Source organism: Triturus cristatus, chromosome 12 (assembly GCF_964204655.1).
Source record: "Triturus cristatus chromosome 12, aTriCri1.1, whole genome shotgun sequence".
Lineage (NCBI taxonomy): Eukaryota > Metazoa > Chordata > Amphibia > Caudata > Salamandridae > Triturus > Triturus cristatus.
The window spans coordinates 303,107,092-303,132,139 of NC_140595.1; the positions used below are offsets into that span (position 1 = coordinate 303,107,092).

The following is a 25,048-nucleotide window of genomic DNA, read 5'->3' on the forward strand; positions in this document are numbered from 1 at the left end:
CTCCAGATCCGGCGAGTCATGGGTGCTAGGGGTTGCTTTCATTTCTGTGTGGCGAGGCTTCGTGGGGCGCTTTTTCGTTGCTCGGAAGGTGTTGTAGGGTGAGCCGGTTCTGGGGCGGGTATCGGGCGTCCGTGTGCAGTGTTGTTCCGCCCATTCGTGCGCCGCCTCGGCGGTCATGAAAAAGACTGAAGCGCCCTTGTAGAGGACCTTGAGGCGAGCTGGATAGAGTAACGCATACTGCATGTTGTTGTCCCGCAATTTCCGCTTGACGGCCAGAAAAGTGGATCGTTGCTGCTGCACCGCTCGAGCATAGTCTGGGAAAATCATCACCTGTTTGTCCTCGATTCGGAGAGGCGCCGCCTGCCGTGCCGCTCGGAGCACCACGTCTCGATCTCGAAAGTGCAGGAACTTAGCGAGCAGTGGTCGAGGGGGCGCTCCGGGAATGGGCCTCCGGGCCGGCACCCTGTGGGCTCGTTCGATCGAGAAAAACGCGGTGCGGTCCGCCGCCGGGGTAAAGGATTTGATCCAAGTGTCCAGATAGTCTATGGGGTCTGCTCCTTCGATCCCCTCCGGGAGCCCCACCACCCGAATATTGCAGCGTCTCGAGCGGCCTTCCAAGTCCTGAGTCTTTTCCTCCACTGCTGTCAAGCGGGTGAGGACGCCCTGGATTGTCAACTGTTGTTCTTTCAGTGCGGGCTGCATTTCCTCTATTGTCCGTTCCTCCGCCCGTACCCGATCCGCCAGCTTGCGATGGTCATCCCGGAGCAGATTAACTTCCGCCGTCAACGTGCCGAGCCGTTCCTCCATCGAGATCCGGGAGAGTTCGATAGCTGCGAGGACTTTGTCTAGTTTGTCCGAGATGGAGAGGTCCGACGAGGGCCCGGTGTTAGGGGACCAAGTAGAAGTTTTTGGCATCTTTTCCGGCGCGGTCTCCGGCACCGCACACTGTTGTGTGGACCTTGGTTTCCCCATGGCTGGGTGGTACTGGGGAGGCGGGCCCGGCTGGCCTCGGTGCCTGATCGGGTGTAGAAGACGGGGATGGTCCCCCAGCAGGAGGGGGGGGGGGGGGGGGAAAGGTCTCAGATAGGAGCTGGATTCTTGTACGCCTAGTGGTCCAGGCGCGAGGCAGTGTCCGCGGAGTCAGGCGGAGGGGGGGGGGGGGAAAGAGTCCTCACAGGAGCGTTTTGGTCGACGAATCACCCCTCCGCTATGGCGTCTCCGTGCCAGCTATACAGCCGGGTCAGTGTGTGTTACGTCACGGATACCTCTTGTAGCTGTCGTCCTCGTGGGGGCCCGTGGGGGGAACACAGCAATGTCACGCCACGCACAGGCGGCCCCACCCAGGTTAGAGAGGGGGTGCGCCCGATCGGCAATGTAGTTTGGGGTCCCAGCGACTCCAGCCCCGGCCCCGGTCTCCGTTGCCCCCACACCACGCACCTTATGCTCTGCGGACCAGTAGCGTCTTGGGGGCCTCCCGCTGCGTCTTCCGCTGGAGGGGGGGGGGGGCCTCCCCACCGCAGCGCCCCACAATGCAGGAGCTCTCACCGCGGGTCGACGAGTCGCTCAGGCGGCCATAGGAAGGTCAGGCAGTCCGGGGCCCTCACCGATGCGCCGTGCCACCACTCCACTGTGGTCGTAGTTACAGAAGGCTCCTGGGGCCGGCCAGCGGGGGAGAAGAGGAGGTGGGGGAGGGGAGACGGCCAGGTCCGCTCCCAGTCCCCGCGCAATGACCACTGGGGGGGCCGGCACACCCCCGCACGTCCGCCGGGTGTTTCAAGGTCCGATGGGTCCGGGCTCCGTTGCGGGCAGGCGCGGCTCTCAAACGCCCGCTGTTGTGCTCCCGTGTCGTTGGCAGATCGCTAACTGTGCCACCGGCGCCATCTTAGATGTCGCGGCGCAGGAGGCTCCCCGCGCCGCGGCTCCGTACCGAAGAAGTCTCTCCGGCGTTTGCGGGTCTCCGCTGGGGCCGCATCCCCAGCTGCATGGGTTCCACCGGATCCGTGACCGGTTAGCAGTCCCGGCGCCGCTCTCAGGACCACGACATAGGCGCCCGAGACAGGAGCCTCAGAGAGTCATGTCCGCCATCGTGGCTGCCGAAGCCACGCCCCCGTCTGTGGGCTCCCAGATATTAAGTAAACAACATTTTGGTGTGAGCGGGTTGACTGTGTTTGTGACCTGGGACATGGTGCGTACCACCGAGGTCCAGTAAGATGCGATCCGTGGGCAGACCCAAAGTGTGTGCCAGAAAGTACCCTCGGCACCGCATTGCCGGAGGCATCGTGAAGTTTGCGCCTTACCTATTTTGGGAAGCAGTGTTCTTGTATAATAGATTCGGTGTAGGATTTTTAATTGGAGTAATCTAAGGGTGGAGGGTATTGCCACCTCCCTCTGGGACATCAGGGCCGTCTGCCACTCCTCCTCGTCCAGGTCGCCGACTTCCGCCTCCCATTTCTCCTTAAGGACTGTTGTCGGATCAGACTGGTTGTTTATTATTTTACGATACGTCAAGGAGATGGCTTTTGTTTGGAGGTGGTCTGTATTAAGCCTGTCCTCTAATGGGGAGGATTCGGGTAATTGAGTGCCTGGTGGGATCGCTGCCTGTAAGGCATGTCTTATTTGGGCGTATCTATAGCGTTCGGTTTGCTCCAGTTTATATGTGTCCTGTAGTTGGGTGAAAGGGACCACCCCGCCCTTCTGCCACAAGTCTCCCACCCTGGAGATCCCGATTAGGTCCCATTGATGGAATCCCTTTGTGTTTCTCAGCCTCCCGAGTTTCCGAGTGTCCCACAGTGATGTCGCCTGTGTGAGAATCCCCGCCCATCCCATCATCCTCTGTGTCTCATGCCAAACTTGTAGTGTATGGGTCGTGTGGCCCGTGTAATGTTGTTTCTTGGGGTCGTTATATAGGGCTCCCATTATTCCTTCTGCGTCAAGGAGGTGGCGATCCATACAGAATGCGGGATCGTCTTGCGGTGCGTCAAGCCACTGATTTAGTGCCGTGAGTTGTGATGCCCTGTAGTAAGTGTGTATGTTTGGGAGAGCAATCCCTCCATCGTACCATCCCCGAACGAGCTTGATCATGGCGATGCGAGCTGTTCCACCATCCCACAGAAGTTTGGTTACTTCTGCGTTAACCAAGGTAAAAAAGGAGGGGGAGACGTGGAAGGGGGTATTTTGAAGGACGTATAAAAGTCTAGGCAACGTCATCATTTTGAAAAGCGCCGCTCTGCCCAACAATGTAAGTGGGAGAGAGCGCCAGTGCTTCACATCATGGAGGCATGTCAGCGCCGGTTTCATAAGATTTCCTTCGATGAAGTGGGACTCCTGGGGGGTTATATATATGCCGAGGTACTTAAAGCCTCTTTCTGCTATCTGAATGTCACAATTCCGAGGCAGTTTAGGAGGGGGGCCATGGAGGAGAAAAAGCATTGATTTCGACCAGTTAATGGTGTAGCCCGAGGCTCTGCCATAGGCTGCGCAGATGTCAAGAAGACAGTTCAGCCACCTAGTGGGAGACGCCATATAGAGTAGGAGGTCATCCGCATACAGTGATATGCGGTCCTCCCATCCCATCGCCCACTTGAGTCCCCTGATAACAGGGTCTTGGCCAGTGGTTCGAGTACTATAGCGAACAGGAGGGGGGAGAGCGGGCATCCCGGTCTTGTTCGTTTGCCCAGAGGGAAGTTCTCTGAAGTGCGACCATTGGCCACGATATGTGCCATGGGTGTGGTGTAGAGAAGATGTATCCAGGCGCAGAACTTGGGGCCAAATCCCATGTGCTGGAGCACTGCAAAAAGGAAGGGCCATTCTACCATGTCGAACACCATGCGGGCGTCCAGTGAAAGGATGACCGCATCTTCCGCGATTGTGAGACTGCGAGCTATTACTCCGTGAAGTCTACGCAGATTGAGGGCCGTGTTACGGTGGGGCATGAAGCCCGACTGATCAGGATGGATCAAGGTAGTGAGGTATGACTGGAGGCGAAGCGCCAGCACCTTGACCAGGATTTTTGCCTCAGCATTAATAAGGGAGATTGGCCTGTAAGAAGCACATTCTTGCGGTGGTTTCCCAGTCTTATGAATTGCGACTATTGTCGCTGTGCGCTGGTCCTCTGGGAGCTCGCCCTTTTCTACACTGGCGTGGTACATATTGAGGAGATGTGGCGTAAGGTGTGTTGTCATATTTTTATAGAGTTCAACCGGCACGCCATTGGGGTCCAATGCCTTCCCCGGTTGGAGCGTCGCAATGGCAGATGCTAGTTCATCCTCATTTAGCTCGGCTTCGAGCGCCGAGACCGCATCGTCTGGCAAAGCGGGCATGCGAATGCGAACGCAAGATTATCTTTTAATGTGTTAGTGGCCGTCTGTGTGTATACCTCTTTATAATAAGTGGCAAGTGAGTCCACTATTTGCTGCGGGTCCCTGGTTATTTCTCCGTTCTTCCGTCTCCAGTTTTATTGATGGAGGATATGGTCTCAGTGGGTTCACCAACCCCTGCGTCCTTTCACTGCTCTCCAGTGCAGGCGCCAGTGGAGCATTGACCTACTCATCCTGCTGCTGAGCCTCTATTAAGTGGTCGGTTTAGCTTGCATCCATCACCTACTGATGACTTGCTCTCACCGCCTCGCGGGGTCAAGGGGGCTAGTGGGACATTCGTCAGGGCTGGTTGCAGGACTGCAGACATTTTAAGGATGGATCCGCCCTCAGTCTCTAGTCCTTCGGAGCCTTTGCTGGATATTCTCCACCAGGGCGCGGGGAACATGGAACCATTGTTACCTTTTGCGGAGTCATTGTTTGACATCCTTCTCGGAATGTGGGCACGACCCTCCTCGGGGGACCCTGTGGATCGTGCTGTGGCACATCGCCATCGTCCGGCTCCCGCCTGTTTGACCCTCCATCCTGGAGCTGTAGGACTTGTGCTTCAGGCAGCTCTCTCTGTGACTCCTGTTCCGTTGCATCCTCCCACTCGGGAGTCTCGGTTGTTGGAGTCATATGGTCGCGATGTGTTTGCATCCGCCAACTCGGGACTCCGGTCGCTCAACACGTTGTGTGTATTTGCTCTGGCTCAATTTGCCCTTTGGGATGCTGTTGAACGGCTCCTCCCCTCCTTGTCGAAGAACTCTTGTGCTGATGTGGCCCGCCTAATCCATGATAGCCATGATATGGCGCACTTTTCAATTCGGTCTGCCATGGACACCATGGACTCTGTGGGTCGTACTATGGCCAGGTCCGTTGTCATACGCCGCCATGCGTGGTTGTGTGCTGGCGTTTTCCCAGAGCATGTTCAGGAGCGGCTTAGAGATATACCATTTGATGGGGTCACTCTTTTTGACGCCCATGCTGATTCGGGGGTTCAGGCGCCTCCTGTATACGTATCTTCCTCGGTTTTAATCTTCGTGGAGGATTTTCGGTTTCGTGACGGTGCCGTCCCTTTCTTTCTGTTACCCGTTGTGGGCTGCAGATGTTCTGGGTTGTGTGGCTGCTCAGCCGTGTTGTTTACTTATTCTGGTACAGCTGGTTGAGCTGTGTTTACGTTTCTTTTGAGCCTCTGCCTACGAGCTTGGCTCAAGAGGGACCCTTAGTTTGTAGGGTTGTGCATTACCCTATGTGGGGTATTTGTTGGCAATCGTATTGCTACTCTTCCTTGCCAGGAACTTTTGACTCAAGCTGACTCTTCCTACTGTTGTAGGATGTCTCCTCTGGTGAGATCCATAGGACTGGTTTCTCTCCAAGGGTTCCCATTGGTTGTCTACGGTTGGTCCGTAATACATCCCCACCTCCGTAAGGGGTTTTGTCACCCTGGCGTGTTCCTACAACCTCGCTGTGCACGTCTTGCCTGTCTATCGGTGGACATGCGCCCCTGGGAGGGGGGCGGGGTGAAGTCTTCCCTGGCACGGTCTCCGGTTCCTTGCTTCTTGCGGGACATGGGGTCCGGTTTGTCCCTTCCTGTCCTGTGCAGATTCCTAGTTCTCAATGAGTGGCTCTGGTCAATGCCTTTCTGCCACTGGATCTGTGCTCCACCCCTGATGTTTTTCTAGATGTGAATTCTTACTCCCATTCGGGCACAGGTGCCTCTTTAGGTAGCATTACTGTGTGTGTATTCTTCTCGACGTTCTCCATTTAGGTAGACGGTGTCGGTGTTTGGCGGTGTAGGCTTTTGGCGCCAGGCTTCTGTCTGTGTCTTCTTTCTATCCTTTATGGGCAGTCTTGTAGTCTGTTTCCGCTGTCTCACAGGAGCCCAGGATTCTTTCCCCCTCGGGACCTGTTATTTTTTCTGCATTCTTAACTGTTATGCAGCACACCGGTGCCGTGGTACTGCTTGCATGACTCCCCTATTAGGGATTAGTTTCTCCACGTACGTGCGTCGACATTCCTGTCCCTTTGTGGGTATATCATGGATTCTACACGTCACTGGGGTGCTCACATGCTAAGTCTTTTTGCCTTAGTGTCAGACATTCTTGCTTATTCTTTCCATTGGGATAGTGTCCTCTACGTGTTCATAGCCTTGCAGGTCATCCACTCATAGTGGTGCCTTTAATTTGTTTGGCTGCATGCCTTCCTCCTGAGCTTTGCTCAATGGTGGCTCCTCTGTCTCTGTTGACACTAGGCTCTGGGCTCGGCCCTGCCACTGTTGTCACATGTCCTAGGCAGTATACAGTAATGTGTTTTTTTTCTTACACCCACAGGCCTCATGCTGCGGCTCCTGTTCTGGGGTGGACAGTCTTTCAACTGTCCCCTGTTTCTTGCAGCTTCCACTGTGGTGTGGGTTCAGGCGGTATGCTCTACCGTTGTCAAGTTGTTTGACCCTTGGAACTTCGTTCCTCTTGGATTATAGGGCCCGATGCTTGGATCCTTCTTGAAGGTCTTGCTGCATTGTTTCTTACGTTGGCACGGAAATTTCTAGTTCTGTGTTCCTTTCGTCTGTGTCTGGGCGAGAGAGGCCTCTCACCGTTCCTTGTCAGATTTGGTGTCTTTACATCCCTTGTTCATACTCCTTAAGGTGGGTCATGGGTCTGATGCCCGTTGTCTTGGCATTGCGGTTTCCGCCGTTTTTCGACAGCAGTTGACTCATATGTCCTCCTGGAACTTGGTGGTTGTTTCGTAGACCCTCCTCCTATGGGGTATGGCTTTGGCATCTATTCTAAGTTAAGGAATCTGCGGCTAGATGTCTCTATCAGATGGAAGAGTTACTTGCCTTCGGTAACGATATATCTGGTAGAGACACAGCCTAGCCGCAGATTCCTTAACGCCCGCCCATCCTCCCCACTCTGCGAAGACCTTTTCATATGGTGTCTTTTCACCTAGCCTCCCTCTTTCTGGTGGCCTTGGTCTTCCGGAGGTGTGCTCTCGCACCTCACTCTGGGGTAGGGTGTGTTGTTCTGCGTGGGTCTTTCGGCCTCTTCTCTATCCTAGTGTTGGTTGGTGGCGCGTTCTCGTACCTTCCGTTGGCGCAGGGGGTGTTCTTTGGCTTTCAGGTCACTTGGCTCTCCACTCCGTCCACGTTTTTTAGGTGGCTTAGGTCTATACTTTTCACTGCCTTCTCATGTTGATCCACCTGTGTTATTCACACGTGGAGTTATTTTGTTTTTACTTCCCTCCCACCGCCCCCGCCTGTGCCTCCTTCTTTCTATGGCAGTCGGTTGGGTTCTTTTTGGTACTGGAGTCCCTCCATCGCTGGAGGGTGTGTGCAGTGCACTTCTGGTGGTCGTACACTTCTCATCACTTGTCTGGCAACATGTTTCTTCAATATTGTAGTTCTTTTACCTTCCCTCCTGTGGTGATAATCTGTGTCTGCCTTGTTGTATCCTTTGTGCCGCAGCTGTTAGCCCCTCGAAATGAGGCACAGCTTGGCGCTTTGTTAGGACCTTGCTTGCAGCACGGGCTCTGTGAGTTCCCTTCAGTCCTTCCTGGTGCTGGGTGCTTTTTCAACTCACTTTGGTCTCTCATTATAAATGATTTGCTCTCTTTTTTACTATACACTGTTCCTCTGCTATCGCAGTTTTTGTCATGGCTCAGTGTTGTGGCATGGCAAAGTTTCCTGTAGAAAACTGACGACAACACGCCGGGAGGGGCTTTTATGGCTCCATTGACGTCACTTCCGTGGACGACGTCCGGACGGAGCCGAGCGGCGCCACCTCCCGCCGTGCAGAGGTATTGCTGAGGAAAAAGATTTGCCGGATCCAGTCTGACGCCTGGGTATATTCTAAGTTAAGGAATCTGCGTTTAGACTGTGTCTCTACCAGATATATCGTTACCGAAGGTAAGTAACACTTCTGTTTATGGCCATCCTTTGCTGTTGACGCCTGGGCAATTGGTACCCCTAAAGAGCTGATTGGAGAAGGCAAAAAGTGAAGTCACTGCCTGTGCAGATAGATGATGAAAAATGCAATGATGCAACTTACTGTGGAGATGAATATGGACAATAAGCTCTCCCTTTTAAGGTGCCTCTGTTTCTTTTGCAGTCTCTTTTCCTTCCTCCAATCATGGTAGACCCAAATGGGATTTGTTGATATCAGTAAAACGGACTGTTAACTGCCATAATTTTGAAAAATCGCTTGGTTTTGATAATATCTACGCTCTCGAATTAAGGTTCTAGAAGGGTCATGCTTATTCACTTTTTTTTATAATGACCATTTTTCCTCTACCAATGTCGTAAATCTTTTAAATTTATCAAGTACAATGTAATCATTGAGGTCCAAAAAATAAAAATTGCTATGTTGATCTATAGGCAAGAGTATTCTATAGAACTGATCTCTTTAAGGAACTTTTGGAACATCTCTGGGGATATCTGGTAGAGACTTCTAGCCGTAGATTCCTTACCTTACAATTATCCCCATGTGTCCGACTGGATCCTGATTTATTTTATTTTTTTTTTTTTTTTTTGTGACCATACCCTATGCGCCGGTAGGTGGCGTCTTTCGGCTCGTCAAGGCATTGCTGTCCGCGCGTTAAAGTGACGTGTGCGGTGCCTATATAGGCACCACCCCAGCATGCTGGCCTAGTGTTTTTCTGGGGGGTTTTTCGGATTAGTCGGTGCAGATCGGGGAAGAGCTACTACCCCGTAGTCCGTTTTTGACTAACTTTTTTTACATTTTGTGAGTTTTAAAAAAAAAATAATAATAATTCCTCCCCACCCCCTCCTCTTAGTGTGGCAGGAATGTCATAGAAAAATGCCAGCTTGAAGTCCAGTGGCGTCTGTCACCGATCGATGATGGTGACGGACCTGCACCTTGTTTCCCTTTTGTGCCTCGGGCACAACCATGACCCAAATGCCTACTCCGATTGCCGCGCCATGCACCTGAAGGCCTTGAGGAAGCGCTCCCTCAAGCTCCTGGCGGCGCGGCTGGGAACTCCGCTATGATCCAGATCTTTAATTTTTTTTTTTTTTTTAAAACCTTTATTACAATTTCGAAAAGATACAAGTATGGGCCTACAACCAACAGGCCGGCCGCTAAACGCAGTGTAAACCTAGGCACGACTTAACATTTACATCAATAAAGCAACAAAAGAGTTACTTAAGTGCTAATCATCGCAGTCAGCCGCAGCCGCAGTCCATAAACAAACAGGAAAGGTTTCATATTTTTGAAAAACAGAAAACATCAAACACACAAGGCAGAGGAAGTCAATAACAGGAACATGTGCTTCACGTATCGAGGGAGTAAACCAACCCGGGTAAACAGAGGGGGGGGAGGGGGGCAAGGCAGAAGAGACAAATTCGCATGTCGCAGGAGCATACAGGAATGCGGGGGCTAGGGAGACAGAGCGGCATCCATTTCACGCGTCTGGGGCGGGGCGCAAATAGCTCCACGATAAGTGTTCCAGGGACCCCACACCTTAATCCACTTCCCAGGCTTACCTCTCGCCACATACACCGTTTTCTCTCTAAACATACACCAGTCCATGTGTTCCTTCCACTCGGAGACCGTTGGCGGCCTCTGGGAGCCCCACAATTGTGCAATGTCACGCTTCGCTACCATATAGCCTAGAGTCACCCATTGCGTCTGGTCACATTGTAATCAGTCGGCTCCCAGACATTCAGCAAACATCTTCGTGCCTCCGGCAACAAGGCAACATGCGTGACTTCTTCTAACACCGCATGCACTCTGCACCAAAACCGAGTCACCTCCGGACACTCCCACAAGATATGGAGAAAAGTCCCCAGTAGCCCACAGCCTCGCTTACACAAACCATCCACCGAATACCCCATGCGCATCAAACCAGGCCCCGTGACGTACACTCTATGTAGTATCTTAAGCTGGACGAACCGCAATCGGGCCGGGATAGCCACCTCTTTCGGGGAGGCCACCGCTGACACCCAATCCTCGTCGTCCAGCTCTAAACCGTCGGCAATCCATGTCTCCCGCAATGAGGCCAGCAAACCCATTCGATCATTGATAAGCTTTTTATAAATCAACGAAATGGTGCTATCCGGCACATAGCCGTCCAACACTCTGTCTTCCAACGGGGAATGCTCCGGAATAGCCGCCACGTCTGAGAACACGGAACACAAGGCATGATGAACTTGAACATACCGATAGTATTCCCTATCAATCAACTGGTATTCCGTTTTCAGCATGTCGAATGTCTTAAATTTCCCTTTCGTCCAGAGATCCCCTACCGTGCTGATACCAATCGTATCCCACTTCTCAAAGCCTTTCGTAGTATACAGATAACCCAAACGCTGGGACGCGTACAATGGCGTAGCCCGAGTCAAGCGATCCCTCCACCCCATCGCCGCATTTGCTGCATGCCACACCTGCACCGCGACCCGCGTCGGGCCCGTCAACCGCGCATCAAGGGACCCCGAATATAGTGCTCGATTATAGTCTCCGCCTGGCAGTAGCAATTTGTCCATCTCAAAAGCCGGGTTCAAAGCAGGGCCATACATCCCGTGATTGACGGCAGCCAACTGGGAGGCCCAGTAATATTGTTTAATGTCAGGGAGGGCGACCCCCCCGTCATACCACGGTAGGGTCAGTTTGGCAAGAGCAATCCGCAGCCGCCCATCCCAAAACAATAGACGCTGGAGACACTCCACCTCCCGAAAATAACGGGCCGGCACTACGTCCATAGTGTTCTGCAGTGCGTACAAAAAGCGTGGTAGCGACATCATTTTGAACAATGCTGCCCGGCCGAGCGGCGAGAGCGGCAGCCGCCGCCAACCCGCCACATCCGCCCTTAGGCGCTGAAGGGGGGGAGAAGATTCCGCTCATACCGGGCCACCGGATCCAGGGTTATAAAAATACCCAAATACGTGAACCCCGACTCCGCAATCTGGATAGGGCACCCCCGCGGAAGGGGGGGGGGCCTCCCCGGAGAGAACGTATACACAAGACTTGGCCCAGTTAATTACCAATCCGGAGTTGCGACCAAAGGAGCTCAACACATCCACCAATACAGTGAGCGATTTGCGCGGAGATGCAAGATACAAGAGGATATCGTCCGCGTATAGGGAAACACGATCTTCGTATTCCGGCGTCCATCTAAGGCCACGTATCGAGGGGTGCCACCGCAACCATTCCGCAAGGGGCTCCAAACAAAGCGCAAAGAGAAGAGGCGACAATGGACATCCCTGTCGGGTGCCCCTACCCAGAACAAAGGGAGCCGACACCCGTCTGTTGACCACTACCTGTGCCAGTGGGTTGTCATAAAGCAATTTCACCCAACCGATGAACCCCGGGCCAAACCCAAACTTCACCAATGCCGCCCAGATGTACGGCCATTCCAAGGTGTCAAACGCCATGGTAGCGTCCAAGGACGCCAAGATGGCCGGCTCACGAATGAATGGCGCGCGAGCAAGGACGCCATGCAGTCGCCGCAGGTTCAAAGCGGTATTGCGATGGGGTATAAAACCGGATTGATCCTGATGAATCAGGTCGCCCACAACCCGGATCAGACGATTGGCCAGTACCTTGGCGAGGATTTTGGGCTCCGCGTTTAACAAAGAGATAGGCCTGTAAGAAGTACACCGATCCCGCGGCTTCCCTTCCTTATGGATAACAACAATAGTAGCAAGACGTTGGTCAGAAGGGAGGGAGCCCGCCGCCTGAGCCTCAAGGAACATGTCCCGGAGATACGGGGCAATCGCATCTGGGCGCAGCTTATACAATTCGATGGGAAGTCCGTTAGGACCCATGGCCTTAACCGAGGCAATGGAACGAATGGCCAAAGCAATCTCATCTGGCGATAGGGCCGCATCCATCAATACTTTATCCTCATCAGATAGGGAAGGCAGAGTAATGTCTCGAAGCAGCAGTCGAGAGTCTTCCTCCGATCGCTCTGAGACCGGAGAGTAGACCCCGTGAAAATACTCCGCAAAGCAATCAACAATGTCACATATGATCCAGATCTTGGTCGAGAGGAAGGTCTTGGGAACATTTGCGGATTCCAAGATCCTCATTGCACTCGAAGTTGTCGGGCCGTTCAGGTAAGTCCCGCTTGTGCTAAGACTTCCGTATCCGTCGACCGAGGAGACAAGGGAGTGTCGTCACTTGAGGCTTGACTCCATGGTTGGGCAAGTACCCGGACTGACTCTGCGCCTCCCTGGGATTCCGGGAGCCGGAGCAACTCCCACACAGTGAAAATAATTTTGAGTCTATGCACCTCTTAGATTGGGCGGCCTGTTCTCTTTGACGCGCCTTCAGGCTTTCTGGGTTTGGGAGGGTCTCCTACTGGAACCACTGCCATGGTTCTGGCACCAGTCAGGCCCTAGGGATCCACAGATGGATCTAGATCAGCGCTAGTCATGCCATTGAGGCTGACGCTCCTGGCACTGCTGGCGCCCACTGACAGCATCATCCCCATTTATATCCCATACTCCAACGCTGAGCTGCAGGGGCATTGCCCGAAGCCCATTGGAGCCATGTTTTCCAGCCTGAGTCCTATTCCTGTGGTCTAGGACTTGGTGAGGGATGGGAGGGTCGCTGGGCTTTCAAGAATACCAGCCATATGATAGCAACATGGACTGGTGTGAGGATTTGGTGGATGCCAGCGGACTGGATACTACTCCAGATACTAGCATGATTCTCCTGTTAACATGGCTTTGGAGGAGGTGGCTTCATTCACAATGATGGTGAGGAGGGCGGCCAAGATCCTGGACCTTAGCTTGGCCGCGATGGCAGTCAAGACTACTGTCTTGATGTAAGTGCTTCAGCCGAGAGTGTCCCCCTCAAAGCTGCTTCTCCCATTTAACGAAGCACTTACTGATGTCCTGCTTAGACCTGGTCCAAGTCTAACACGGGGGCTCCTGTGAAAAGGACAATAGCCGACCACCACCTCGTCGCTCCAGGGGACCCTAAATTCCTCACAGACCACCCTACCCCGGAGAGCTTGGTGGACCAAGCCTCCACTTCCAACGTAAATCCTGATGCATCCCTTACCTCACCGCCAAATCCGGAATCCCAAGAGGCTAGAAAACTTCGGCAAGAAATTTTTTTTTCCACCAGCCTGGTGTTGCAGTCCGTGAACAGCACATGCCTTCTGGGCTGCTATTCCCATGCTCTGTGGGATACGGTTGCACATGTGCTGCCAACGGTTCCAGAAGACACCCGAGTCGTGCTCTTCCAGACTGTTGCCGACAGGAGTGATACTGCGAAGTTCACCATCAGATGTGGACAGGACACCATTGACTCACTGGGCAGAGTGGTTTCGTCGACAGTGGCCTTACAGCCTGGTCGACGACGACTGGCTTTGATGGGAATGTCCAAACATTCCTTATGGACGCTCCCATCTCTTCTGAGACAAGACGGACTCTGCGCTGGAGCGCTTTACGGACAGTAGAGTTATGGTCACGTCCTTGGGCCTTTCCATTGTCCCTTGTCTTCCCCAATCCGCCTATCCTTCTTTTATTGGCCGCGAAAGGGAGTTCCAGCTGCGTCTTCACCCACCCAGCATCGTGGTGTGCAAGCTGCCCAGCCTCTGCATGGTCGAGGACGCGGTACCCACAAACCCAGTGCGTCGGGCAGTCAGGTCAGTACACTACTCGCTGCAGCCTCCAAACCCTTCTATAGTCTGCACTCTTACCTTCATGAGCTCCCAGTGGGGAGCAGGATCCGCCATCACCTGCCCCACTGGCGGTGTACAACATTGCAGAGTTTTTCAGATCGTTTGAAGGGGCTACTCCTTCCCCTTCAAGACTTCGCCTACCTCCATACCACCTACTTATGACAGGCTGAAGGAGGACCCTTCTTCGCAAGGAAGTGACGGCTCTCTTGGCCAAGGGAGCCATAGAGAGAGTGAGTGGTGATGCCAGAATCAGGTCGTTGTTGCTGTTCCCGCTACTTTCTGGTGCCCAAGGACGGAGGTCCGGTCTTGTCTGCCCTGGACCGAGGAGACTAGGTGATAGCATGGGACTTGCAGGACACCTATTTTCACATCCCCGTCCTGCCCGCCCACAGACGTTACCTGTGGTCACAGTAGATCACAAGCATTTTCCGTTTGCCATGCTCCCCATTGGCTTTGCCAGTGCCCCTCAGATGTTCACCAAGGTGATGGCTGGGGTTGCAGCTCATCTGCGGAAATCAGGATGCCAGTTTTCCCCAATCTCAACAACTGGCTGTTGAAGACAGGCTTATGCCAGGCTGTAGTCTCCCATCTCCAGACTACAACGGACCTTCTGCATTCGTTGAGGTTCACTATCAACGTGCTGAAGTCACACCCGACTCACTCTCAGACGCTCCCTTTCATCGGAGTTGTTTCGGTCACAGTGCAGTTTCTGGGCTATCCTCCGAAACTGTCAGTCCAGCAGATTCAGGCTATGATGCTGATGTTTCTGCCTCTATCCTGGATTTCAGTGAGACAGAGTCGGGCTACTGGGCCTCATGGCCTCCTGCATCCTGCTTGTGACACATGCCCGTTGGCATATGCAGGCTCTGCAGTGGGGCCTAAAGTTTTAGTAGATGGAATATCAGGGGAATCTCTCCGACCTGGTCCAGATCTCGGAGGGAACTGCAAAAGATCTGCAGTGGCAGATAACGAACCACGATTGGGTCAGCAGCAGACCCTTCTCCGTTCCCCAACCAGATCTGACAGTGGTGCCAGATGCATCACTTCTGAATGGGGCGACCATCTGAGGTGAAAATCGGAGGTCTTTGGTCCCTGGACGAATCCAGACTATATAGACCAACCTGTTGGAGCTTCGCGCGATCCAGCTTGCATTGAAAGCCTTTCTACCCTCCATCAAGGAAAGGCTAGTGCAGGTGTTAACAGACAACAACACCGCTATGTGGTACTGCATAAACAGGGTGGGGTGTGTCAGGCTCCTCCGTTCAGAATCCTCGGGGCTGTGTTGATGCTCTAAAGGAGCTCACCTCTGGACAACGCCAAGTCTGGCATTGTAACAAAACACAGACTTTTGGGGTCATCGAGCGGGGGAAGGAAAGGCTAGGGACTGCGGGGAGGGAGATCTGCAAAGACACAATAGTACTAGATAAGCTCCTCGTCTAACAAGATAGAGTTTTCACAGCAGCAAACAATGATAAACATTATGCACAACCATCTCCCACACCCACCTGAAAAGCAAAGAAGGCGTAGCCTAAACACAGCAGAGGGCGATGGCAGGATCACCTCATGATACTAGCGTTATAAAGATAAAAGAAAACACACATTGATACGAACGCAGTGAATACAATGTACTATGAAAGGCTTGGTTCTGGTCCCCCCCCCCCCTGTGTTTACACCTACCTAACTCGTATCTGAAGTGAGGCCAGTATGCCTAGCCCAATTTGGCAACTCGCCCTCTCCGGGAGCTCTCTCCTGTATATAACAATAAAAAGAGAACAAAAGAACTCTTTGTAGGTTCTCTTCAGGACTTTAGAACAATAAACGTCTTGCCCTAGCCTGAGCTTGCCTGTGTACTGGTGAGAGTTTGTTATACAATCACAAAGTCTCCAGCATACTGTGTTATTACTTTTCCCTGAATGTCACCACTGCGCTCAATATCCTCTTGGCCAGTGGTATTGGATTATCCCCAATTCTGCTTCACGCAGAATGAACACACGAAGCGCCCGATGACACTTTGCAGGCAAAATGCTCTCCCCGCATGAGACCAGGAAATCCACGTCTCTCTCCAGCGGAATGCCATTGAAATGCAGCCGCCCCTGCGCTGTGTTTGGGACTGGCCACGGTGCTGCAGATTAGATTGGACGTGCTAATCAATGGCCAGTTTGAGGGGACGTCCCGTGCCTTTGTGGCTTTGCCTAATCCATTTACCTCTCCCCGGGAGGTGACCGATGCCTGGATTGTGTGCTTCCTGTTCTGCCATGTGTTCCCCTTCAAGGGGTGTAAGATAGTCCGGGAAAGCTAGGAGCTCTTCGGGTTTGGGGCCCAACGCCACTCCGTGCTGGTTCTCCCCGCCTCTATTATGTCTCTCTCTGAAGCACGCCACGGTAAGGGTCAGGCTGCTGGCTCTGCAGCTTGTGGTGCCTTGTTTTGTATGGGTGGGGGAAGGGTTGACCTCACTACGGTGTTAATCACGTTTAATGAAGATCAGATGGGAGTACACACAGCGGAGCTCTCAGGGCGCCATCTGAGAGCACGCACTAACCCACGCAAACAATGTGTCTGAGACGTCCGCCTTAAATCGGCACTATACCCGCCTTTTCTTGACTTTCTATTTTCCCAAACCCATATTTTGTTTCTTAACTGTGTACATTTTTGAAATAAAGAAATGTTAGCAACTTGTTTGCATGTAAGGGCCCCATTTTTATTACACTGCTTATCTCTCAACGTTCTTTCCATTAGTGTTTGAGAAAGGCTAATCCGAGACCCCTAAGCGCGCACACAGATCTATAAAGTGAGCATGTAACTCCAGGTGGTGCAGTGAAATGTTTAAACCACTCCACGGGGAAGAACACATTGCGTTCTTGGCTTGATGCCAGGAATGGCTGAAGGTGTCACGCATGACACAGGGCCACTGGGATTCTGCATAGAGATACAGTGATGATGTTACCAGGATCTTCCAACGCATTCAGCGGAAACCACATCAAATTGAGCTCTGCTAATTTAACAGCCAACTAGGCACGTTACCAGAAGCACCCTCAAAAGTACCGCTTTAAACAAAAAAATGCACGATGGCCCGCATTTGGAAAAGCTAAGCTCCTTTTAGCTGTTGCTTAACAAAACCAGGACTAATGGGCCCACCTGATGTCATAGGCCCTTTGGGGACTCTGCAGTTTAAACAGTCGACCGCATATCCTCCATCAGTAACTTGCTTGATGATTTAGTGTTCATAAAATATTAATGCTGTCGAACAATAGAGAGTAAAGGCTTCCATGACAGTGCAAGTCTCCTCACACTGCCCACCAGCGCATAGCACCCCCTTTTCAGTCTGATGGGAACGTGCTCATTCAGTTATTGGCCTCTCTCGCAAGTGTCTGTTTCGTGTCTCTTGTGAGAGTGAGTCTGACAGGGAGAAGAAGTCCCAACAATAAATGGTGTCTGTAGATTAGCAGATTCACAAGTTGTAGTAACCACACAACCCTCCAGTGCCATTTTTTTCCAGCTGGGGTTGAGGGAGGGGGTAGAAGTAGCTGCAGGCATCGGCATGGATATGGCTTACTATAAGCAATGACTTTCCAAACTGTGGGTCAGTCTGAGGTCACCGAGAGAGGACAGCAAGTTTTGGGCCTGATGCATAAAGGAAACATGGGTCTGAGCTCTGGTGGGACAGGAACAGACACTACTGCCAATGACTGATCCCTCTGCCAGTTGGACAGCATGACAAAGGGGGAGGGGGGGGGGTGCTGTTGTGCTACCCAGAGTACGCTATCAGTTAGCCAGCCGTGCACTCATATTGTAATGAATAGATTTCTGCAGACCGTGAAAGCCTCATGGCTCAGTTCAGTTAAGCATTTGCAATGCAGTAGGTCTCGCAGTTGTGAGAGTTTGAACTATTGGCATTGTAAATGGCAATGCCTTTTATTTACGTGTTGGTTTTTAAAACATAAATAAAAGGCATTGTACTTTACAATGCCAGTCAGTCAAACTACTTTATTTCGATAATTAAATATCATAAAAAGGCATAGAAACAGTACAATAAATATTACAAGCAATCAACAATTCATACTTTCTAAAATGTTTAAAAAGAGGTCAGTTAAATAAAACATCCTAAAAACATCATTTAGCACATTAAGTTTATATTCTCTGAGGTTCACAGTTGGGGCATTTCATATAAAAAGTTAAGTATTCAACCATTCATAACATTGTAATATTCGAATTAATAGAAAGCTTCCTTTTCTTAACCCTAACAGCACCCACCAAAAAACTAGCGACATGGAACATGATCCTAGGGGTCTGCAGTAACTGTAAATACAAGAGGGCAGGTTTAACCTGTATAAACCCAGCCTCCTTTAAGATTGGGATCAAGTATTTCTTTCTTAATGCCGCGTAATGGTCACAGAACATCAAAAAATGCATTGTGTTCTGGGTCGAAAAAATTGTCACAATTACACGGCATTCCTTTTTCGGGAATACACCAAGTTGAAAAATGGCCAAGGGTTAAATGAATCAGATTGAACCGAAAACGTGTAAGGAGAAACCGGTGAAATGGTTGATTTACAATAGATAAGTATGATTCAGGGCCAACATGAGTACTCAAAATGATACTAGCCCTCACCGATGTTTTCTCATATTCTACTTGTTCTCTTTCTAGACATAACAAATCTCTCATCATGTCTTTAATCAGGCCAATATCTTTAACAGTTATCAATTCCGGGGAATAGAAAAGATCTGGTCTCCCTATTTTAACAATAGCTTAAACTCTCGCAAATGCGAGACCTATTGTATTGTAAATGCTTGTTTAATTTGGTTCCAGTTTAGGCAATCAACCAGTACAGCTCATTAGAACCTTCTTTAATATTCAGTGAGTTTTCGTTGCTCCTTATGGAGCTGGCACCTGGGGAAACCCAAACTTTAGCTGTTTACAGGTGGAAGAAAATAGGTTATGCAGGGGCTTAATAGGTTTACTGAATAGCACAGCACACTTTATATTTAATCAGGAGTTAGGCCCTGGTTATCTTCAAGATGGAGTTAAAGTAGCCCCCTATCCTCCTTTCGTTTTTGATATAGTCCAACCCAGCTGATTTTACTGAATCATAGAATCATTAAGGATTGCATGAAACTTGATGCTTCTTTTAACATTACTTGCTGAAGTTTTGTAACATTGTTCTTAAAGCAGTGGGGCATTTCGAATTGTACAGTTCACCATGGAATATTTGTATATCAGGCAAACGTTGCATTGACAAAACGGTTTATTGGGAGACCGATTATTCTCCGGTAAATCAGGCAATTAGAATAAACTACTGTTAGTGTTTTTATAATTGTTAAATATGTTGTCAGTATTAAACCTTATTTAAAATTGGTGCTTAATGTTTGGGTGAGGACTCTTCTAACCAGGTTTAGGGTTGGCATTGCTAAGCATTTCCTATTGTTGACTTTAGCATGGCCTTCCACTGATATCAGTCAGTGTGCTGTTGAAAATTTCTCGATGTAAACCGTGTTGCATTTTTTTGTTTTGTAAATTATGTGCCCCACCTAACTTGAAAAATGCATCTTGTTCCTTTACTGAAACAAAATATTATTTTTGCTACTCGTTACTGCCGCCTTATATTATTTGTCATTTTTTAAACTATGGCTGCAAAGTTGAGAATAGCAATTTTAACATAATTTTAGATGAAACTGTAAATCAATATTTATGAGGAGGGTACGAATGTAATGGATGGCTTTTTATGGTGCTACTTTTTAACCAAAATGAACTAATATAATACTGACAGTGCACCCTTTGTTTCCTCTTTTTATTATAACAAATTATCTAGGAGAAAATTGCAAAAATTCAGCCACCCCCTGGTTTTGTCGCAGTCTCAATATGCAAACATGTGAACACACATGGATGTTTTCCAAGAACTTCAGATGAACATACCATATTAACCAAAGTATTCACCACATAGTTAGGACAATCACACTCCCCACCAAAGAGGGCTCTCTTGAGGTGTGGGCTTGTGCTAACAAGCCCACTCAATCCCCCACTTTCTGCACATTTTGCTCCATATGTGATCTCTGTCTTTTAGTGCCTAAATTATGTCTTTGTGAAGTTATTATTTGTTTTAGGCTGGAGGTCACTGTGCTGCCCTTCGACCTCACCTTGAACCATGGGTATTTATGAAGGCGATGGTGCTTGTGTCGGCTCATGTTCACATCTCCGGAATGCTCCTATTTGTGTACCTCGGTCCTCGACCACGACTTGTTGAAGGCAGGCACGTCAGATAATCTTCTAGCTCCTTTCTTCTCAAGGTTTTTCTGTCAACAAGCCAAAATCCCACTGCAGCCAGTGCAGAGGTTTCCCTTAATAGGGGATGTTCTGGGCACTGACTTTCAAAGTTTTTCGGCCCTCATCAGTAATTCTGGAATTTTAGGATAGGATCCTGATGAACTTGGTACTGTTCTATAGTTTGGACAGTTCTGAGGCTTCTTGATCTCCCGTTTGCTGCAGGTGCCTTCTGCCCTTTGGCGTGTGTATGCTCTGTAGTGTAATCTCTATCTTTAATAAACTCCGCTTTTTAGGTGTTTCTCAGACAACTTCAGCATGTCAGTCGAGGCAGCCCAGGACCTTCAGTGGTGGTTGAAGGATTTCAAGGTGACTAGAGGCTCACTCATGTTCTTTATCTGGGACACAAATTTGTGGATCTAAGCTGTTGTCTTTGTCCTCAACCCTGGGAGAAGATTGAGGTCTCGTGTCACATGGTTCATGAGATACTGCATACATATTGTCCGCTTTGTGGAACAGCCTCTGATGTCTCTGCCTATTGATGTGACTTTTTTTTGTGCTAGTTCTTCAGCTGTTTTGGGGGGCCATTTTGTAGCATATTGTTAGTTGTGGGTAACTCGAACATGACAAAAGGGAATATGTCTCACTAAATATTGTAATCATTCTTGCGCGTATATAACTAACTGATTTGTTTTCCAGAATAGATTATTAACTTTTGGAGAGAAAATCATTTTGCTGGCAAATATGCTTTAGAAAAATATTGGCACAATTTAAGAAAATATTTTTTAAAGACAGCAAAGAATATCTGCTAACAAAATGATGTGTTGTCATTCATAATTTACAGTTGCTTGATGTGTGTTAGTTGTAAACTAGGCTAAGTTGGTTCAGCCGGCCCAGACACGTAAATAAATTACTGAACTGTTAAACATGCAAGGTTAGTGTTCGTGTCTGTTAATAACTGCTTAATAAACCCTTGGGTGGCACAGGTGAGGGAGTCACAGGTTATGTTGTGGCCTCCAGAATATCAAAAGAAGAAGCATAACAACTCCACAACTGATGCCAACCATTGCAATGAATGTAAAACCAAAACAGGACTGAAATGAACAAGACTATTTGTGCTTTTGTTTCCAAATTTCAAATGCTTTTTTAGTAAATGAATTGCATCACAGTATTTCAAACTACTCCTAATTTTCTCTCCCAATATATAGGACACACTAAAAATTTTGAGAACTCATTTGAGGGATCTTCCAAGGATGCAGGAGACATTACTCTTGCATTTTATTCTGCTCTATTCTCTTACTCTGGTTGGGACACACTCAATTACGTTACAGAGGAGATCAAAAACCCCAAAAGGTAAATGAGAATGGTATTCTACATTTGTATTTGTTCATCTGACATACTAATGTTAAATATTCATGTATTTGCATGTTGTACTGTAGTTTTCTCAAATGCAATGAAGAAGTGGATGTAATAATATATTGTTACAGTATTTTCTCAATTTGTACATGTGTGGAATCATTTGTCATGTAAAACTCAGTTTCATTCTGTGTAGTTCATTTTTTGCGGAAATATACAAAACCACTTTGATCAGCTTATTATCTGGCACATCAGAATGGCCAAACCTTGTTACCCAGTTGATGTATTGAAGATGTCCCGGAGGCACTGAAACCAACACTTACACTTTGACTTCTTACATGCCTATTTCTTCATCTTGTCAGTTCTTGGGCAAGTGGCCAATCAAGGCCGGACACCTTCTAAAACTCTGCAAGATTTTTATACTAAACTGACTTTTTGGGTTGTTTGTTAAGAAACCTTTCTTGACATTCACTAAATTGACAGTCTGCCTCTTTTTGCCATTTACAAAGGCATCTGCCTTTGCATATTCCACAGAGCTTCAATTTAGGTTGACAATGAGGGTCAAACAATCTAACAAACTATAAGGCTATTAGAGCGGCAACACACTTCCCCCGTCTTAGCCCCTCTTTTTCTCCGTCAACAGTATTTAGGACACCAAGATCAGACCATGTTCATAGGTATTACTCTGATTCATCTCTCAGGGTACACTCCCCTGTCAATTCTGGGTATCTCATGATTTTCCGCAATGTTTGCTCCTCACCTTTGTTGGATGTAGCTTATCTGCAGTCCTTGTAATGTGTGACATTATTGGAAACTACACATGCAGAAACCCCCTCTCTCTTTAATTATCTCGCTGATGTTTCCATAGCCATTATGTCCTAAATCTTGCTACGCTGCATTACCAGAGTTCTAGTTGATATTTGTTTCATTTGCGGTGCTGCTATTGACTTTGCTGCAACCAGTGGCTGCCAATGCTACTTTAGAAATGTTGGGGCATTCCCACCAAATTTGGAGTAAGAGTCCCATATCCTCTCCAACAGTGGTCAGAACCACAGGCAATTCTTCTTAGTTGCATATCAATCCCTCGTTACCTTAAGAGCAGTTGCCGTATAAAGTGCCAACTTGTTTCGCACTATAGTTCTCCAGAGAAATTCTCATGCTTTATTAAGTATATTTTTGCAAATTACCCATAAGAACAGCTCTTCAATTTCAGCTAACGTTCTGCTTCCTATCACCATGTTAGCTGTGTGTAATGCCCACTGCCTCAGTTGTTTGTACCTGAACCTCTCTTGTTCCAGCATTCCAAAGGTATACTTACAATTCTCACATAACCTAATCTGGTCTGCCTCCTATGTCTAATAGTATCCTACAGCCTCCTGACTGTAAGTGTTTGCATGTATCCCCTCAGTGGTCAGCAAGTATTTTGGGCTGGAGTGAATGGGTGGTATTTGGGAATAGAAAATGACGTAAGCTTTCCAGAAACTCCTATGGAGACATCCCTAGAATAGTATTAGTAATTTGGCTGTAACATAATCAATGGGAGTTGGTCCTCTTAGGGTGCCATATTTTGCCCATTAGTGGCCTTCCATGTGGTGACCGACCAGTGGGTGCCTAATGTTTACTAGAGGTTGTCTGGGACCATTCTATAGTTCTAAATTGAGATGTTCTGTAGTTATCTTTGACATCAGGGAATCGGACCTCAGCCCACGTTTTGGCGTCCTCACACTTTTGATGGATATTCTAGTAGGCTTCCACTGCCATATGAAGTCCATACAAGCGTTCTGTGGCAACTGCATTGTCCTTTTTTCACTCCTAATCAGAAGTGCTTGAAAGACATTTATTAGTTTTGGTATTGTAGAATTTTTCAAAGCAGCTATCCTACCTAGCCACAAGATTGTGTCTAGCCATTTATGCTTATCTTCTCTAATTTCCTTGACTAGTGGATTAATATTGGCAGATAATTGTTTAGTCAATTGAGGAGTTATATAGGCTCTTAAATATTTCTGTAATCCTTTAGATATTATGAAGGGCGTTATCACTTTGAGCAAGTAAGTTGTGTTTACTTCTCTATTTTGGTAAACGTTCTGAGTTCTCAGAGTCCACTCTCCAACCTGAAGCCTTCTGAAATCTCACCAAGAAATCAAGTAAAGGAGGGACTGGAGTGACTATTGGTCAAGTAAATGAGTATACCATCTGCAAATAGGAAGACGTAATATTCCATTCCACCCAAATTCAACCCCTTGGTCTCACCGCCATCACCACTACCTCATTTACCATAAGGAAAGAAATGGGGTACATTGGGCATCCCTGTTGCATTCCTTTTCATATTACAAATTTATCTACAAGACTTTTTCTGGTATTCTGGCTCTCAGTGTTGGAGTATCATCTTTTTTTATTGGACTTTTCAACAAGGTGAGCAGACCTCTTTTTTGTAATTTTTATTTTTTAAACAGATTTTATTGGCATTTGGTTCATTCAACATGCACTTGAGCAGTTCATATATCAAACATAAGTTCACATGTGTATATTGCATTGCTCATCTTTTTCTGTTTAAATATCTGTACAGAGTAAATAGTTCAACATGTTCAACCGGTTCCAACTCCCTGTCCCTGCTTTCCCCTGAACGAGCTTCTTAATTTCCAGTTGTATGTGTCAGCGGTGTGGGTTACTTCTTTGTCTATCTGTGCCATCTTTGCCTGAGGTCGGTGAGTGGCAAGGGGGCGGGGGCGGTTCTCTCAGTTCGCACCGTTTCGTAGGTCCTTTATGTCCCTATCTCATTGTCCCTTTCCTGTGGTGGCAAATTCAGCGTGTCGTCCGTTCTGTCATCTAGGTCTGGTGTTCCCAAGTCATCCACTAGGTTCCTCCAGGCTCTCGCTATTTCCAGGTTCCCTATACATCTGTTTGCTGCTCGCAGCAAGATTCTATGTTCTGCGTCCGCCCACTTCTCCAGTTCCCTTCTCCAGCTCCCTATTCGTGGGCCTCTCACAGACTTCCAGTTCTTCGTGATTTCTCTTTTCGCTAGTACAAATTCTAGGTCTTGAAACCTCCCAGTGACCTTTGTCTTGGCCGTGTGCGGAAATCAGTGGAGTATGCAGCGACTTGGGACAAAGTGAGCAGACCTTGATGTTTTCAGATGCTGGTCTATTCTAGGCAAACCACAACTAGTCCTCATGTATAATGTCTGGTAGGATTGGGGCCAACCTTGAGGCCAGAACTTTCAGGGAAAGGTGGAAGCCTGTTTCGAACGACGCAATAGGTCTGTCAGAATTAAGGTTGATGGTCTTTACTAGTTTTTGGAAGAACCTTAGATACACTATGTTACCATGATCTTATCTGATGTAATTAGAAACACTTGTGTTAATGTGGGTGATGGATGACCAGGAGATTTATTTCACTTTCGGTCACTCATGGCTGAAAATACCTCTGTCTCTGG

General features: G+C 48.9%; 1 protein-coding gene across 1 annotated transcript in view; it reads left to right on the top strand.

The window, feature by feature from the left end:
- Nucleotides 1-25,048, top strand: part of SLC7A6 (solute carrier family 7 member 6) — a 310,477-nt gene that overhangs the window by 116,491 nt on the left and 168,938 nt on the right. Inside the window, exon 4 of the mRNA XM_085637726.1 lies at nucleotides 21,468-21,612. Coding sequence (XP_085493852.1) covers nucleotides 21,468-21,612 — 145 coding nt within the window. The remainder of the gene's footprint in view (nucleotides 1-21,467; nucleotides 21,613-25,048) is intronic.